This window comes from Ictalurus furcatus, chromosome 12 (genome assembly GCF_023375685.1).
Source record: "Ictalurus furcatus strain D&B chromosome 12, Billie_1.0, whole genome shotgun sequence".
Lineage (NCBI taxonomy): Eukaryota > Metazoa > Chordata > Actinopteri > Siluriformes > Ictaluridae > Ictalurus > Ictalurus furcatus.
The window spans coordinates 22731042-22747861 of record NC_071266.1 but is presented as its reverse complement, the minus strand read 5'-3'; the positions used below and the strand labels follow the sequence as shown (position 1 = coordinate 22747861).

Sequence of the window (16820 nt, the reverse complement as noted above, 5' to 3'; positions counted from 1 at the left end):
ATTGAAGTGGAGTCCGAGGTGGTTTGATGTAGTTGGGTGTTCATCGTAGACGTTAAAGTAAAAGCTAACATGGTTAAAGAAATACTCAAGAGCTTTTCATCCTAATCTATATCCACCTTATCTACAGTCCACGTGAATAGAACAGAAAACCTGTGTACTTAACTCACCATATATATATATATATATATATATATATATATATATATATATATATATATATATATATATATATATATATATAGGTGGAAATTTTACAATGTGAAGGGTTTTCCAAAATTATACTACAAATTTTATATATATATAAAATTTTTTAGTATAATTTTGGAAAACCCTTCACATTGTAAAATTTCCACCTATATACATTGATCAGCCATAACATTAAAACCACCTGCCTAATATCGTGTATTGGTAGGTACAAACCACTGCATAATGGGAACACCCCTCAAGACCTGTTGTTTTGGAGATGCTCCGACCCACTCGTCTAGCCATCACAGTCTGGTCGCTCAGATCCTTACGCTTGCCCATTTTTCCTGCTTCCAACTGTTCACTTCCTGCCTGATCTATCCCACCCCATGACAGGTGACAGTGTAACGAGATAATCAATGTTATTCACTCCACCTTTCAGTGCTTTTAATGTTATGGCTGATCGGCTGTATAGTTCTGAAATCTTTCCTGAACTGAAATGTGTTTCTGAACTGAAAATGCTGCAATTCCACCATGACTTTCTAATCACACTACATCTGAACCCATTCACAACAACGCAGTATTGAAGGACTCCCCATTCACATCTACTCTGCGAAGTAATGTTCAGTGTACACGTACGTTAACTTGCCAAGCCTGGATTTGTGTGTACTGATATTCTGGTTTCGACCTTGCCTTGATCTGTGCTCTTGTGTCTTTGGGATTCTTCCCTGAAATCGATGATTGTTTATCGCCTCACCCTTCCTGCTCTGTAGATCATGCTAAATGAATCCAACACTGCTTTTATGGACTTATGTTGACTACGCTGATACCATCTAACCACAGGTTCATCCCTCTGAAAAAGCAGTGCCGTAGCTGAAAAGACAAATTACACAGATTTATATCTTAATGTGCAAATTCTGTACCTTTGACTGAGGAATTCATTTAAAAAAGTGTTTATCATGATCCTATATATATATATATATATTTTTTTTTACTAAACTTGTACAAGTTTTTCGGTTCTTTCCTCAGTATATAACCCGTTGATTTTTGCACGTGTTGCGTTGCCGTGACGACTCTAACAGTTGAGTATATTTATTTCCATAGCTTGTATAGAAAACAGTTCTGCTGTGAATGTTTACTCTTATTGAGCTGCAGCTTTTCAAAGCAGATGGAAAATGGGGTCACGCTTCTTTCATGCCCCCATAAAAACCCTCGTATGGACAGTTTTAAGAAAAAACTCATTTTATATTCACCCTCAGAATAAATAATATATTTATTACAAAAATAAGAAGAAAAAATGATTAATTCCACCCCTGACCGTCATCAGAGTCACGCCGAAACAAAATGCATTTGTGATTTTAATATAAAATGGCTTAACGAGAATAATGCAGTATAACTCATGGCCAAACAGGCATATTAATTAATTATTTTTTTTAAATTTTAAATAATCTGAGAGCACATGAAGGGTTGAACGAATGTATCCTCATTAGTCACCACTTACCAATTGCTTTTAAACTGAAAAAACACATCAATGCGCTCTGCTGAGAAACTTTTCATAACGCACTGTTATTCAGCATTGATATGAGCTTTATGTTTATCAAAAACCATTAAACCATCCGTGAAGCATGACTAGGATGTGACATTGAGAATTAAACACTGATTCGTGAAGAGAATTTGATCACTGATGAAGAATCGTTACACTCATAACAATAGAAATATAAAGAGCTTTATAAATGAAGCAAATAAGTATGGGGAATCATTTACGCAAAGGAAGGATGAAATGTAATGAACGGTTAAAGAAAAAGAAAAAAAAAAATGAAGTCATGTGGACAGAATGATGAAACATCTAAAAGGTGCAACGCTGCTCATTTTTGTTCTGTCCTAAAACACGGTCATCTGTCTCGTCTCTGCTGGGCTACAGCAATAATCCTGAAGGTTCTAGGGACGTCAGAGGACTGGAGCTGAAAGCTCTCTCAGCAGTTTTTCTGCCCATAAAAACAAACCCACTTTGGGATTTGAAGTATTACTGAGTTTCTAATGCTGTCAGTCCTATATAGTATAGGATTGGATTTAGCTTTGTCTTTCACTTTTGCTGTGAGTTGTTGATGATTCACCGCAACGGGACTGGTGCGGAAGAGCCTGTCAGAATAAAAATATGGCGAAAGGCACCATGTCGGCTCTTTTTACGTTGTAGGTCACGTGACGATGCCAGCATGGCGGATGTAGTACGTCCAAATTGGATGCATGTTACACACTTATACTAATTGGGTACGTACTGCATCAACGGCCAAGCAGTAGGTACTGAATCGAATGCAGCAGGTACTGAATCGAAAGCAGCAGGTACTGAATCGAAAGCAGCAGGTACTGAATCAAAAGCAACAGGTACTGAATCGAATGCAGCAGGTACTGAATCGAATGCAGTAGGTACTAAATCGAAAGCAGCAGGTACTGAATCAAAAGCAGCAGGTACTGAATCGAATGCAGTAGGTACTGAATCGAATGCAGTAGGTACTGAATCGAAAGCAGCAGGTACTGAATCGAATGCAGCAGGTACTGAATCGAATGCAGTAGGTACTGAATCGAAAGCAGTAGGTACTGAATCGAATGCAGTAGTTACTGAATCGAAAGCAGCAGGTACTGAATCGAAAGCAGCAGGTACTGAATCGAATGCAGTAGATACTGAATCGAAAGCAGTAGTTACTGAATCGAAAACAGTAGGTACTGAATCGAGAGCACCAGGTACTGAATCGAAAGCAGCAGGTACTGAATCGAAAGCAGTAGGTACTGAATCGAATGCAGTAGGTACTGAATCGAATGCAGTAGGTACTGTCACAGTATGCAATTTCAAAAGCAGCCCCAGTATCTCAGAAAAATCCTCTCGCATATTAATACAGTATATACACGTTCTACTACACTTACATTAATGTACAGTGCACTGCTGTACTACTGATACACCACCAATCAACATTAGTGTTAATAGTGGCATACTTTTTCAGGCAATTTTTTTTCAGCAAAACACCACAAAGAATATTTGGTGAAGCCTGTCCCGGACAAAATAACAGCACAGAGTCTCTCTATATAACCTCTCGAGAATTTCTGACCCTTGTCCATGCAAAATATTACAAGCTCCTTTATACTCTTAGGTTCGTGCATGTAGCCTGTCCTCTTCGATTCAGACCACAACATATTCATAGAATTCAAATCTGTGGACCTAGATGGCCATTTGGATGTATGCTTGATTGAAAGATCCATATATGTCCAAGTCATAACCTCTTGGCAGAGGCAACCAGCTTTTGGGCCGAAATGTCCTGGTACATACCAGATTTCATGATGCCGTCAGAGTCTCTGGACCACCAGTGACAAAACAGCCCCAAATAATCACTGTTCCACCACAATACACTACCAATCAAAAATTTCTTAAAGGCATTTTAATAAAAGCTTAATAAATTAGAACATTTTAAGAAGTAGTTTTTTCTTTAAAAAAAAAAAAAAATCCCAACAGTATTCCCCCAAACCAGTAGTTTTCAATTTAGGAGAAGCAGTGAGGAACTCGGGCTGTTTGGGAAGTTTAAGAAACACCTCCTGGGTGAAGCTCCACATGAAGCTGGCTGAGAAGATACCAAAAGTGCACGAAGAATACTGTAACGAATTTCAAATATGAAATACAGTTTGATTTGGTTAACACTTAAGTGCTGTTTAATTCCCTATGCATAATTTTATACTGATAAATATGGTTATTATTCTAAAATAGAAATATGAAAACGAAAACCATTCTAAGGTGTTACCAAACTTTTGTCTTATAGTGTAATTTATGGTCAGGATTTTTGTTGTTGTTGTTGTTGTTCTTGGTAAATGGTCTGTACTTATACAGCGCATTTTTAACCTTAGCGGTTCCAAAGTACTTTCCACTGGTTCTCTTTCACCCATTCTCTCTCTCTCTCTCTCTCTCTCTCTCTCTCTCACACACACACACACACACACCAATGGTAGCAGAGCTGCCATGCAAGGCGCTAACTTGCCATCGGGAGCAACTTGGTGTTCAGTGTCTCGCCCAAGGACACTTCGGTATGTGGAGTTCTTGTATGCAGCCTGCTTTTTTCCCCCTCACCAAACTAGTGATGGTTTTGGTCTCATGTAACCACATTATTCCAGATGCAGTTCCAATGAAGCTTGGTGAAGTCCTGGAGCTGCATGTTGTTACGGAGGTGAAATCTAATAGCTGTCTTTGAAACTGTGATGTTTGGGATCTTTTGTTCTCCCTCACCGTCCTGCTCACTCTACTACTGATTGGGTGTTCGAGCATCCTTCTACTGTTCCAGTTGTATTCCGGCCCTGGTTTGAGTAAACGATATTTTTAAATGCGTATGTATTTCTTATATCCTCTTACTCAGGTCAACAACCATCGGGCTCTTTTGAGTTAAAAGCTCTTCTGTGACTGCTGCCGGAGAGGCTTTTTAAGTGTCTGTATCCTTTTTCCTCGTATCTGGTTGTTCTACTTTGTAGAAGATTTATACAATTTGATGAAGGTTAAAAGGATCAGGGACGTGTTTCAGAGATAGCATGTGAACGTAAGCCGATCATCAAAACTGTGTTTAAGAACAGTATTACTCAGGGCATGTTTGGTATCACTTTTATCCATATTTCATAGTGAGGGATGTAGTGATATCATAAATATATATAATATAGGTATAACCTTTTCCTTTTGATCCCACGGACCCTTTCGCAGGAATTTACAGTTCCGTAGGGTGAGCGAATCAGCTGGGGGTCCATCTTGCCATAAAACAATCATTCCTGTTTGGTATCTCGCTCAATATACATTTCACAGAGGCTCAGGGGTATAAGAGGATATACTTGGGAGAACCCAGGGTTGGCTTGTAACATCAAGGAAGGAGCTTAATACATCAGAAGTGCGTTTTCCCATCACGGCTTCAACATCACGTATCCTATGTCCGCGACTCAAATCAACATTCTTCAAATGTAAGTCACATCCGCCTCTATTTTACGTATACCTTCATTTGTAATTTAGTTGAATAAGTTCATTTGCCATTTCTATCTTTGAAATATTCAGTGGTTCTTCCATAAGAAAGTACGTTGCATTAAAAGTGCATGACTGTATTTATTTTAGATGGTTATTAGAAAAAGTTTTAGTAATAGTTTCAAGAGTTAGCAATATTTTAGCCCTACAACATCCGAAGTGTCTTTATGAGGAGCGAGTAACTCACGGGCAGGTAGAACTTGTCTGACGACTGAGTGGTTTGGCCATAAACACCGTAGAAGGTCTCATTGGAGATGTTCGATGCAGCCACTGTTGTCATCTTCTCGTCTTCTAGAAAGAACTGGGCACCAAGAAGTGGAGAGAACATGTCACATTTTCCTAGATGGTTTTCTACAAGACTTTGAAAGCACTAATTCTGCACAAGACAGACTGCAGTCATGATATTCCTTTGTTAGAAATAGCATTAGCTGAACAAACACCACTATTAAATTTATTTAACAAGTTAACTCTATTATGTAGTAAATAAGGACATCTAAGATGCAGTGATAACGTCACGTTAACTTCAGAATCGTGTTAACTTCGCTATCGGGATTATAACAGGAACACTTCAATGACTCCGCTGGGTTATTATTATTATTATTATTATTATTATTATTATTATGACCTGCTTAAGCTGCTTGTCTTGCACCGTCTTTTATGTGCTAAAGAACTGAACAGAAGCAGCAGCAGCTGAACTGCACTTGACGGCTGATCACTAACAGCTCTAAGGCATTACTGTTCCTCCAGGGTTTTTCTGAGCAGCTGACTCACAGCGCCTTAACATGTGCGATGGCGGTGTAAGTGCAAATAGATGGAATATCATGGTCCCCAGCGCACTCAGACCTCACCACGTGAAATCAGAGACCTCGGATAAGCCCTCCGGCAGTCACGACACTCACCATGTTGAAGACGGCCATGACGAGGATGAGCACGGTGGTTGCCATGGTGAGGACGAGCCGGACGCAGGGCTTGTTGGCGCTGAGCAAGGACGAGCTCGGGAGGAGAGAGCAGGAGGTCACGCGACCCGATCGCTACGGCAACAAGGAAACACGTCTGAACTCCAAACTAATGTCATTAGCATATTTGCTCCTCGGCTAAACACCAAGGTTACTAAATGTCAGCTGTAACAGTGTGCATATTTGGAAGATCAGAAAAGACGTCCACGTTTAATCAGAAGTCCTGAAACGACACGATAGAAAGCAGAACACCCTGAAAATCGTGATCTAAACGCCAAACGCCAATATGAGACTTTTCACACATCTCTCACGTCGAATTATCAATGCCATTTAGAAAGTTTTATAATCAGATGCTGATCTGTGAACAAGGGATTTGGTTCTATTTCTGTAAATAAATAAATAAATAAATCCGGTCTAGTTTCACTACCCTGGGACACGCTGGCCTTTTTCCTCCCCTTTTATGCATTTGATGTTGTGTCATGTTTGACAGGGCACTGCTAACACCGCACTCCGACCATCTGTTCGTGTCTGAAGCTCTCCGTTCACAGTGAGAGTATAACGAGGCTCTTCAGAGCATCACAGACACGAAGAGCAGGAACACAACGAAGATCTATTCACCTGGGACGTTCATCGAGTTACTCGCTTGAGTTTCGACAGATTTGGTTCACAGAAGCGCAGCCACAGTTAACATTAATAAAGTAAATCAGAGAAGTGCAAAATAAAGAGATGAGATCTGCAGAAATGCAACAGAGTGCTTGTTTTTAGCTGGATGGAAACGAAAGAAAGAAAGAAAGCATCAACCTTCATGACAAGCTCGTTTTCCCCATGGAACTGGGTTCTTTTTCTTTTAGACTTGTGCTGCTAGTCAAACAATATATATATAGTGCGATATATATTTTTAGCAGTTATGATTTTGGACTTTCAAAGGGGTAGATTTTTGTCATTGGACTGGTTTTTCTTAATATCCTTATTACTGCAAGCTCACTTTGAAGAATGGACGTTCCATGCGACATGAGAATGGACATGTTTCCCAGAAGACAAAATAAAAACAATTTACACACGATCATCCCGTTCAAAAGTTTACACCCCTCTCTGGTTCTTAATGTATTAATCGTGTTGCCTTCTTGAGCATCGGTGAACGTGTGCACCTTTTGTGATAGTCGTGTACGAGTCCCTCAGTCGTCCTCAGTGTGAAAAGACGGATCTCGACATCATATAGTCGCCGTTGGAAAGGAGTTAAATATGTAGAAGATGATGGAAAAGTAAAGAATGTGCAGGACCTGGAGGATTTTTCTGAAGAACAGTGGGCGGTTTAACTGCTCAGGACGAACAAGGGACTCGTGAAGAACTCTCACAAAACATAAACACAAATGTTGATCATCCAGTTAACGACACACGGGATCAAGGGTGTGTAAACTTTTGAGCTGGTTCAGTGTAAATTCAGTTATTATTGTGTCTTGTGGACTATATGTAAACATCAGTTATGTGAAACTGTATGTCCTCAACTGTAACACTGGTACTATCGTATATCCCAAGGACTTTTTTTGTTGTTGTTGTTGTTTCTGTTTACGTGAACCCTTTTGGCATGAGGCCAGACGAGTGACATAATCAGGAAGCGGTCATTTTCTTTAATCACAGGTCTATTGTTACAGGATCTTCGTTGTATAATCTGCACAGCCTCTTACCGAATTCGGCCAAGATATTATTAGGATCTCGTACGGCGTTAACGAGTAATAATGTGAAAAGGCTGTTGTAATGCGCTACTAATCAGGCTGCGAGTTCAAATCCCAGCTCCGCTAAGCTGTCACGGTCGGGTGCTTGAGCAAAGCTCTTAACCCGCAGCCGCTCGATTGTATCCTGGATGAAAGCGTCAAACGAATAAAAACGTAATTACGGCGTAAATCCAGACGCAATTTACTTTTAGACCCGTTTAGATGAATTTCCCTTTACACGCACTGTATTTGTGGATAAAAGCAGACAAAGAGACAGTTCATAGAGTAGTCCAGAGAGAAAGCACCTCAAATCTACTCCTGCTACTACCGTCCACATTGAAATAAAGGACCGACGGAGAGACTTAAAAAGGCCATTAGAGAACCTGATGACCTTTTCCAAGAGAATCGAGCCATTTCCTTCCTTCAAGTCCTTTCTGCGGAGAGCCGAGAATGTTGTCCTTGTACACACTGTTTGAGTTGTACAGAAAAGCGAGGAAAAACTGACCTTGATACAATGGTCCACGTGTTCCTTTCTTTTTTCGAAACAGTCTGCAGCTTGCGAATGCAGCTCAGCTCGGCGCTTATTAACATTTAAGTGCTGATTTTTCTGCAGAAAAGTGGCCTTCCTCCGAGCATGTTTTGAGCATATTTTGAATTAAAAACAAAAAAAAAACAAAAACCCCTTTATTTCATCAAGGGCGTCCGTTTTTATAATCGTAACGAAGACATCCTGCGTTCAACAGGTGCAAAACAAAAACAGTAAAACATGGTCCGTATATGTTCTTCACCCTGTAAACCCTGATAACTGATTCATTTCCACTATACTACTGACCTCTGCTATTATTTACTATTAGTGATGATTTTCTGCTGTGATATTGGGCTGGTGTTCGACAGAGGGACATCTTTATGGTCTGCTTTGTTGTTTTATTTGACTGAGATACACCTTTACACTGCAAAACTGAATATATCTTGAATATAGTGAAATACTGCAAGTATATATATATATATATATGTATATATATTTTCACATAGCAGATGTTTACATATAGTCCACAAGACGAGATAACGGCTGAATTTATAAAAATCACCCCATTCAATAGTAACAATTTTTCACAGATCATCCTGTTCAAAAGTTTACACCCCCCTGGCTCTTAATGTATCGTGTTGCCTTCTTGAGCGTCGGTGAACGTGTGCACCTTTTGTGATAGTCGTGTACGAGTCCCTCAGTCGTCCTCAGTGTGAAAAGACGGATCTCGACATCATATTTTCACTGTTGGAAAGGAGTTAAATATGCAGAAGATGCTGGGAAAGTAAAGAATGTGCAGGACCTGGAGGATTTTTCTGAAGAACAGTGGGCGGTTTAACTGCTCAGGACAAACAAGGGACTCATGGAGAACTCTCACAAAACATAAACACAGTCTCTGATCATCCAGGTAACGACACACGGTATTAATAATCAAGCGTGTGTAAACGTTCGAACGGGGTAATTTTTTAATAAATTCAGCTATAATATTGTCTTGTGGACTATATGTAAACATCTCTTATGTGAAGTAGCGTATTCAGGACAGCACTAAATAAAAAAACATGGGATTTTAAACATGGGATCGTTCTTATTTTGTTAACAGTGTTAAGATTTAGCCGAGAGGGTATGCAAACTTTTGAGCAAAACTGTAGATAGTATTTCTTAGTACAAGATTACAATAAACCAAATATAACATTAAACATATTTCTAGACGTTTCCTTTGACTAATTCCAAGCTTTAAACGTTACCATTCCATTGGCAGATGATTATTTATTTCTAGAAATAGTTCAATAACCTTATATTTGATTTACTGTAATATTACAGTAATAAATACGACATAAATGTGACGACATTCAAGATAGTACCACTTGCGAAGATGGAATTGTTGATGGTATCGTTACCAGGCGGTGTACGTCTCAATTTAGCGAACGAGGTTTTGTTGACCTTATGACCTTGCTCGCTTCAACTGGGAGAAGATTTTGTTGATTCCAGATACGGCGTGTACCTGGCAGTATTTTTTTATTTTACTATTATAAATAGACGTGCTCCTCTCAAAAAATACCGCGTAAAGAGTCGTGACGACCCTCGGTTTTCCACCTACGTGATCCGATTTGATTCACGAGCGTGATGTTGCCTGGGCTAGAGCGAGGCACTCTGAGCTTCAATCTGATTGGCTTCGTTTTAGACAACTACGTAATAGACGCACAGTGCAGACTAGAGAGAGCTAAAGCTGATTCCCTTTGAAACGAAACAGCTTGCAACTTAAACAAGCCTATGAAATTTTGGAAAAATATTGCCTCTGTAGCGCTTCCCTTATACCTAATGGATAATTCCATACAAATCTCAGATAGAGGAGAAAAGCTGGATTGTTTTAGTAAGCACTGTGTTGCTGCTGGATCTCTATTTCAGGCACCCAACACTATAGAAATGAACAATGATATGGATTATATTATAGAGCAAGACACTTATTGGACTTCGGTTTTAAACGGTCTACTATTTGTCAGGTTCAAAAAGCTCTTAAACGATCGAGTATATAAATAAGTCCTGATCAAATTAGAACCACTATTCATAATACGAGCTGCGGATTTTATCGCTGACCCCTCTGACGTATATTTTTCATCTATCGCCGCGTTGAAATGAAATTCAAACTACACAAATGTGTAAATCTGCTTTTGTTATGCCATTATTAAAAGGCGGAGATCCTACAAACATGGGTAACTACAAACATAATATACATGCATGGTAATATGAACATAATATTCCATCACACAAGAAGAAAAAAAAAAATCATAGCACAACTTCAGCTGCAGTTAAGGTCTTAAATGACATTATTGAGGCTCTTGATACAGGGCATCACTTTTTATTGATTTACCCAAGTCATTTGATCCTGTTGATTTCAGCATATTGAAATCTAGACTCAAATGAATAGGATTGTCTGATAACGCTACATCCAGGGACCTGTATGGCAGACACACCCAAAAAGTAAAGAAAAAAAAAAAACAGTGTAAAGAGTCTCCGACTTTGTAAAGTTTTCAGAATAGGAAAGTCTTCAGGCGCGTCACACCAATCCGTCTTTGGTTAGTTTCCTATAACACCATGCCCCGACATGCTTTATTCCTTAGTTGACTTATCAGCACAACCTGATTGAACTCTGATTAATGTGAGAAGTTCACTCACCAGTATACGGCCAGCGAAACAAATGATGAGGATAAGAGTTAGCAACAGGAAGGTCATTCCAAAAGACACACTAAGCACAGCGGTCCTGTATGAGACAGAACAGTTCGGCTCTTATTTTTTTAAGCCTTAAAATACACAATCACACACACACACACACACACACACACACACACACACACAGACAGATTATTCAGATTATTTATGGTGACACTGAAAAGCATAAGGCTGCATTTTACCTGCAAAACAGTATCAAAACATGCACATTTAGGGCCCATTTCAGCTGAAAATAGGACCATTAATAAAATGACACCCACTATTATATTACACAGCTGAACTTATTGACCCAATCTCGTGATAAACAGCTGAAGACATCATTTCCTTCTGTAAAGAAAAACAATCTCGTCTAGCAAATGTGTGATAGCGCAAGAAGTCATAATATTCATTTCCCAGTAGTTTTGTTATGCTCTTTGTTATGAAGGCCACCTGAACAGGAAGCATATGATATTTTCGTAGGTGAATTTGACTTCACTGCACTCTGGCACTAATGTCATTTTGAATACAAAAGAGAAGGCAAGAAGTAAAGGAAACTATAAGAGTCACGGTCTGTCGGGGCAGCTCATTTAATGGTGCTATAAAATGGATATAATGACAGAGTGAGGGAGTGAGGACACGTTAGAGAGAACAGAGAGGGAAAATCAATACGTGCTTTCAGATGTCTGAGCGCGCTTCTGGCTGACACAGGCACGGTTAATTAGAACGATGATGAAGTCGCGCAGAAGATTAAAAAAAAAAACAAAACAAAAAAAAAAGGGCATAATTTCTGCGCTTTTATTCACAAAATCCATATCGATCTCTAACTATACAGTAATGTCTCTATCACACGTTGAGATCTTTTCATTCTTGGTTTGTGTCTTCGTCTTTCCCTCTACTCTGGCTCAGATTGCTCGGCTAATGTGATCGTTGGGCGAGAGCTAAAGAGCTGCTCCGAATTATTCTTATGATCGTGAGACAAAAGTGAGGAAGTGAGGAGGTACTTACTTCGGCAAAACTAATACTTGCACGATGAAAATGCAGAAGAAGATGACGCACGCGCAGGTGACGTAATACTTAAAGGCTGGCAAGGCCGTCGCTCTATACTGTAACACGTAAAAAAAAAACAACAACAACAACAACATCTCGTCACTTTCCGAGGGCAGTGTTGGTAAGGCTGACATCGTGACACACTTCATGACAAGCTGAACACGGGTTATACATGAAAGAGTGCCGTGATCTGATTGGCAACACCTGAGTCATGTGACAGAGGTAGTGTTATGACAATTTACAGCCTGCCTTACGTTAGATCATCATGAGGCACATCGTGGTGATGATGTGAAATAATAAGACACACGTCTTTGCTCTCGGGGAGGAAACCGGAGTACCCGGAGGAAACCCCTGAAGCACGGAGAGAACATGCAAAATCCACACACCCACACACACACACACACACACACACGAACCCCCAACCCTGGAGGTGTGAGGCAAACGTATAAATGTGTAGATCTACTAGTACATATTTACAGAAAGTCTATAACATTTTTATTAAAACTTGTGCCAATGTTATATATATATGTAAATATATATAGTATATTTTCTCAGGCTTTATATTAGATGGAGTTTGTTTTTCAAATATTTAACATTTAGCTCCGAATCACATGACGATGATCATGATGATGATCAGGGATGCACCGATACCGAAACCAGTACTCGGGTGTCGGCCTGATACTGTGCTCATGTACTCGTACTCGTAAAACTACCCCGATACAACCGCACCGATACCACTTTATGACAACGTGACATAGCCTAACCTCTCGTCAGTTGAGCAGGTAGTCGGAAGAGGAGCAACGTCAGCAATTTGGAGATATTTTAAGATCAGTGATAATGATAAAAGTAGAGCAGACTGCAAACTATGCTCTACTAAACTGTTAAGAAGAGGGGTAAAAAATAGCTCATTCAACACAAGCCATTTGATTAAACATCTAAAGAACAAACATAACGCCGAGCGCAAAGAGTTTGCTAATGCTAGCAGCGGGAAACAGCAACAACCAACTTTGCGACAAACGCTGGAGAAGCGAGAGAAAATGTCCAGAGACAACCAACAGGCAGAAAAAAATAGCAGAAGCTCTTACACAGTTCATTGCTCTCGATGACCAACCGTTGTCAGTTGTAGATAATACAGGATTTCGTCGTCTTCTTGGTGTATTTGAGCCGGAGTATGAGATTCCCAGCCGTCACCACATTACAGATACCACATTACCAAAGCTGCATGACTTGGTGAAAAAGCACATCAGGAACTTGTTGCAGGACTTCACCAGTGATATTTGGACTAGCAGTGTCAGCCCAATGTCTCTTATAAGTTTAACAGCACAGTGGATTGATGAGGATTTTACTCCCCAGAGAGTCGTTTTACAAGCAACGCAGTTTAGGGGTTCGCTCACTGGCCAAGCCATAACAGGTACGTTTGATGACATGCTTCAGATGTGGGGCATTCCGAAAAGTGTGAAGTACTCATATCAGTACTTGGTATCGGCAAGTACCCAAACGTAAGTACTTGTACTTGGTCTGAAAAAAAGTGGTATCGGTGCATCCCTAATGATGATGATGATGATGATGATGATGATGAAGTGTCATAACACTTCAAACAAAATCCATGTCACATGACTCGGGCATTGCGTCAACTTGAGACGTATGACACAAGCTGAGACGTACATGCTAGAATAAGCCTTTATAAATGTTTATGTCGATTTATGTGAGGTGTCAGAGCTTTATGAACACTACCCTTTTTTAAGTAAAGCGGGACCCAAAATGGGAAAAGTTGGGTTTTATAACTAGACAAAGCGTACACTGAGACATAATGAATACTGAGACATGTATAGAATGCCGTTATGTTGCGCACAGGATGACTCCTATCGGACCACACCTCTTTCTCCAGAGTCTTATTGTGAAAGAACAGGGATATCCTCTGAATATCCTCAGACTTCAGCCACTGTCTGACAAGAGAAAGAACAAAAACGGTGAGCATTCATGCCTTACCTGAAGTAAAGGACTGGTAATTATAATGAGTTAAGCAGCAGTCGAAAAAAAAAAAAATCCTCCGACGGTGCACTTTAATAGCGTGTGAAATTGTGAAAGGATTCCTCGATAGAAATGAGCTGGAAGAGAAAAGTAGGCCCACTCACTTCTGTGCGTTGATGCCGTCGATTGTACGAATCATCCGCTCGTTCAGCTCCTCTTCGAACCTCTTCTTCTGGGATTTTGTTCTGAACGAAAGAAAGGTGACGCATGAGCAGTGTGAGAGAGACGGAGCGGGTCGGTGAGGAGTTTCTCACTTAACGCTCAGAGGACTGACCTTTCTGATCGCCCGGGAAAATGATAGTGTCCCATTGGCACGTCCTGAAAAAGACGAAGAACGATGATGCTTAGAGAATCCCGCATTTTTATGATGAACATTGCGATGGTGAAGAGGCATGGGTTTCTGATTTAGGAAGTTTTACATCGACTACTTCATGCGCATCAATTATAAATCTTTTTATTTATTTATTTATTTGTTTGTTTTAAATCATTTATGAATGAATGGCACAAAACCAAATACTCAGCTTGTCTGTGTTTCCTTATTAATCAATGAGCTAAAATGTCTAAATGAACTTTGTAAATTTTGATATTAGAAATATAAAGAGCATACTGAATACTGAATTATTTGTTTTGGGACTGCAAATGGTAGAAAGACAGTTAAAGGAATATTACAGGGCACTTAATTGAATGCATCTGTAGAGCTTCAACCTACACTTCAAGATTGTCACGGTGTCTACGCCTCAAATAATAGCTTGGGGGATTTGTAGGAGAAAGATCTGCTCCCTGTTGTAGTCCTGATTATTCTAGGTACTAATAAAGAGCCTGTGGATAAAACAGGGGCAATTTTGCCAGACTTAATGGTTCTAGTAAAAACCCTAGACTAACGCAGGCTTGTTCACGCTCTACGGCATTACAGTAGTCCAACCTAGATGTAATCAAAGCACAGACTCGTTTTTTTGTCACTTAACATCGTTACGTTTCTTAGAGCGAGACGGGAAAAGGCAGCTCTAGTAATATTATCTACGTGAGCTTTAGACGAGAGACTGGAGTCAGGAAGTGCACAGAGAGAACTTTCACTGCTGCACGTTATGTAACAACTCTCATGGCTGAAAGAGAAAGGGCAGTAGTTGAAATCAGTCGATAAAAGTTCTTGTAGAACACTGCGATGAATGATTCGGCCAGCTGTTTCTCAGAGTAATTTGCATAATTTGCATATTCACCAACGTAGACTTGTGGGACAGTTTAAGTAACCAGAATGTTGGATAAAACTACAAAGGAACAGCATTGGTAGGATTTTTTTCCTCTCGTTTGTCTCATCCTTTAACCTTTATTGTTAGTTCGACAACTGCCCTGCACTTCCATTCTGAGTGTGTAAATGTTTTCTCAGTGCAGAGAAAATGTGATACCAGTCCAAAACTCCAGTCCAGAAAAGGTCAAAATGGTAATGGTGCGCACTTTACAGACGCAACAGAAAGTAATTATGAAGTATTCCTTTAACATTTTCCCCCAATTTTTCCTCAGTTTGGTCTTGCCAATTCCCTCCCACCAGCCAGCTCTCCTCAATCATACAATAGGTGCCAATCGGGAAGGGTGAAGGCTAACACGTACTTCCTCAGAGACTACGTCTTTTCAAACTGCATCACAGGACGGCGTAACACACTTGGAGGTAAAGCGCCCTCTTATGCATACATGACGCTCACAGACATGCACGATTGGCTAGTGATTGACAGGAGAGAGAGAGAGAGAGATAGAGAGAGAGAGTGAGTAATGCCATCACTCCCACCCAAAGAGCAGAGGTTGTGGCACTGTTGGGATTCAAACTCCTTTCTGTTGTATCACATTTAACATTTTTAACACTGAGTAGGCTGCCATCGTTGTTGGAGAGCTCCAAATCCAGTGTTCAGGTCTCTTGTGTTTCTGTTAATGCCTCAGTCGACTCACATGTGTGTTGATCTTGCCGTTCTCGTTGGTCATGCTATCTCGGTGGTGCAGGTTGGCGAAGGGCTTCGCTGCCCCCCAGGACTCCAGGTACTGCGTCATGCGCACGGACGCTCTCATCTTCGCCCCGTAGAGAACCGGACGAGGACGGCAGTGGAGCTGCGGGCTGCGTCTCTCTCCCTGAGTGATAAATACACATAAACATGATCAAATATGTCAATAACTGTACGGGCGAGGTACAGTACAGTCACATAGGAATATTATGATTCATGCCTGCTTATATTAGGGTATGACCCAAGATAATAATCAAGAATTAGGGCAATTCTAGATTACATATATACAGTATATTACGTTTAGGCAGGGTGTAGGATGTACCAAACTGTAGGCAGTATTCAAGGGAACAGTGTCAGTGTTCAGTGAACCACATAACACTATACAAGGGTATAATCAATATTTTCAGCTCTGATGCAAATAAGCACCATCGAATCAAATCAACATCATCTCTAATTTAGTGCACACCCTGGGTCAAGAAAATAGAACCACCCCTTGCACTGACGCAACGAAAATAAACGGCCGTATTTCAAAATGAAATAGATGGTGTTAAGATGTTGGCGAGCGGAGCCATCTCTGTGGGAAGAGAGCAAACCCACGCACACGTACGAGTCTAAAGCGGTAGGCAGTCTGAAATT

General features: G+C 40.2%; 1 protein-coding gene across 1 annotated transcript in view; it reads right to left on the bottom strand.

The window, feature by feature from the left end:
- adcy2b (adenylate cyclase 2b (brain)) overlaps positions 1–16820 on the bottom strand; it is a 69886-nt gene that overhangs the window by 10133 nt on the left and 42933 nt on the right. The window contains exons 10-17 of the mRNA XM_053637194.1: positions 16135–16311; positions 14471–14514; positions 14301–14381; positions 14042–14111; positions 12124–12221; positions 11086–11170; positions 6118–6249; positions 5406–5519 (exon numbers count right to left, since the gene is read on the bottom strand). Of these exons, the coding sequence (XP_053493169.1) occupies positions 5406–5519; positions 6118–6249; positions 11086–11170; positions 12124–12221; positions 14042–14111; positions 14301–14381; positions 14471–14514; positions 16135–16311 (801 nt within the window). The remainder of the gene's footprint in view (positions 1–5405; positions 5520–6117; positions 6250–11085; positions 11171–12123; positions 12222–14041; positions 14112–14300; positions 14382–14470; positions 14515–16134; positions 16312–16820) is intronic.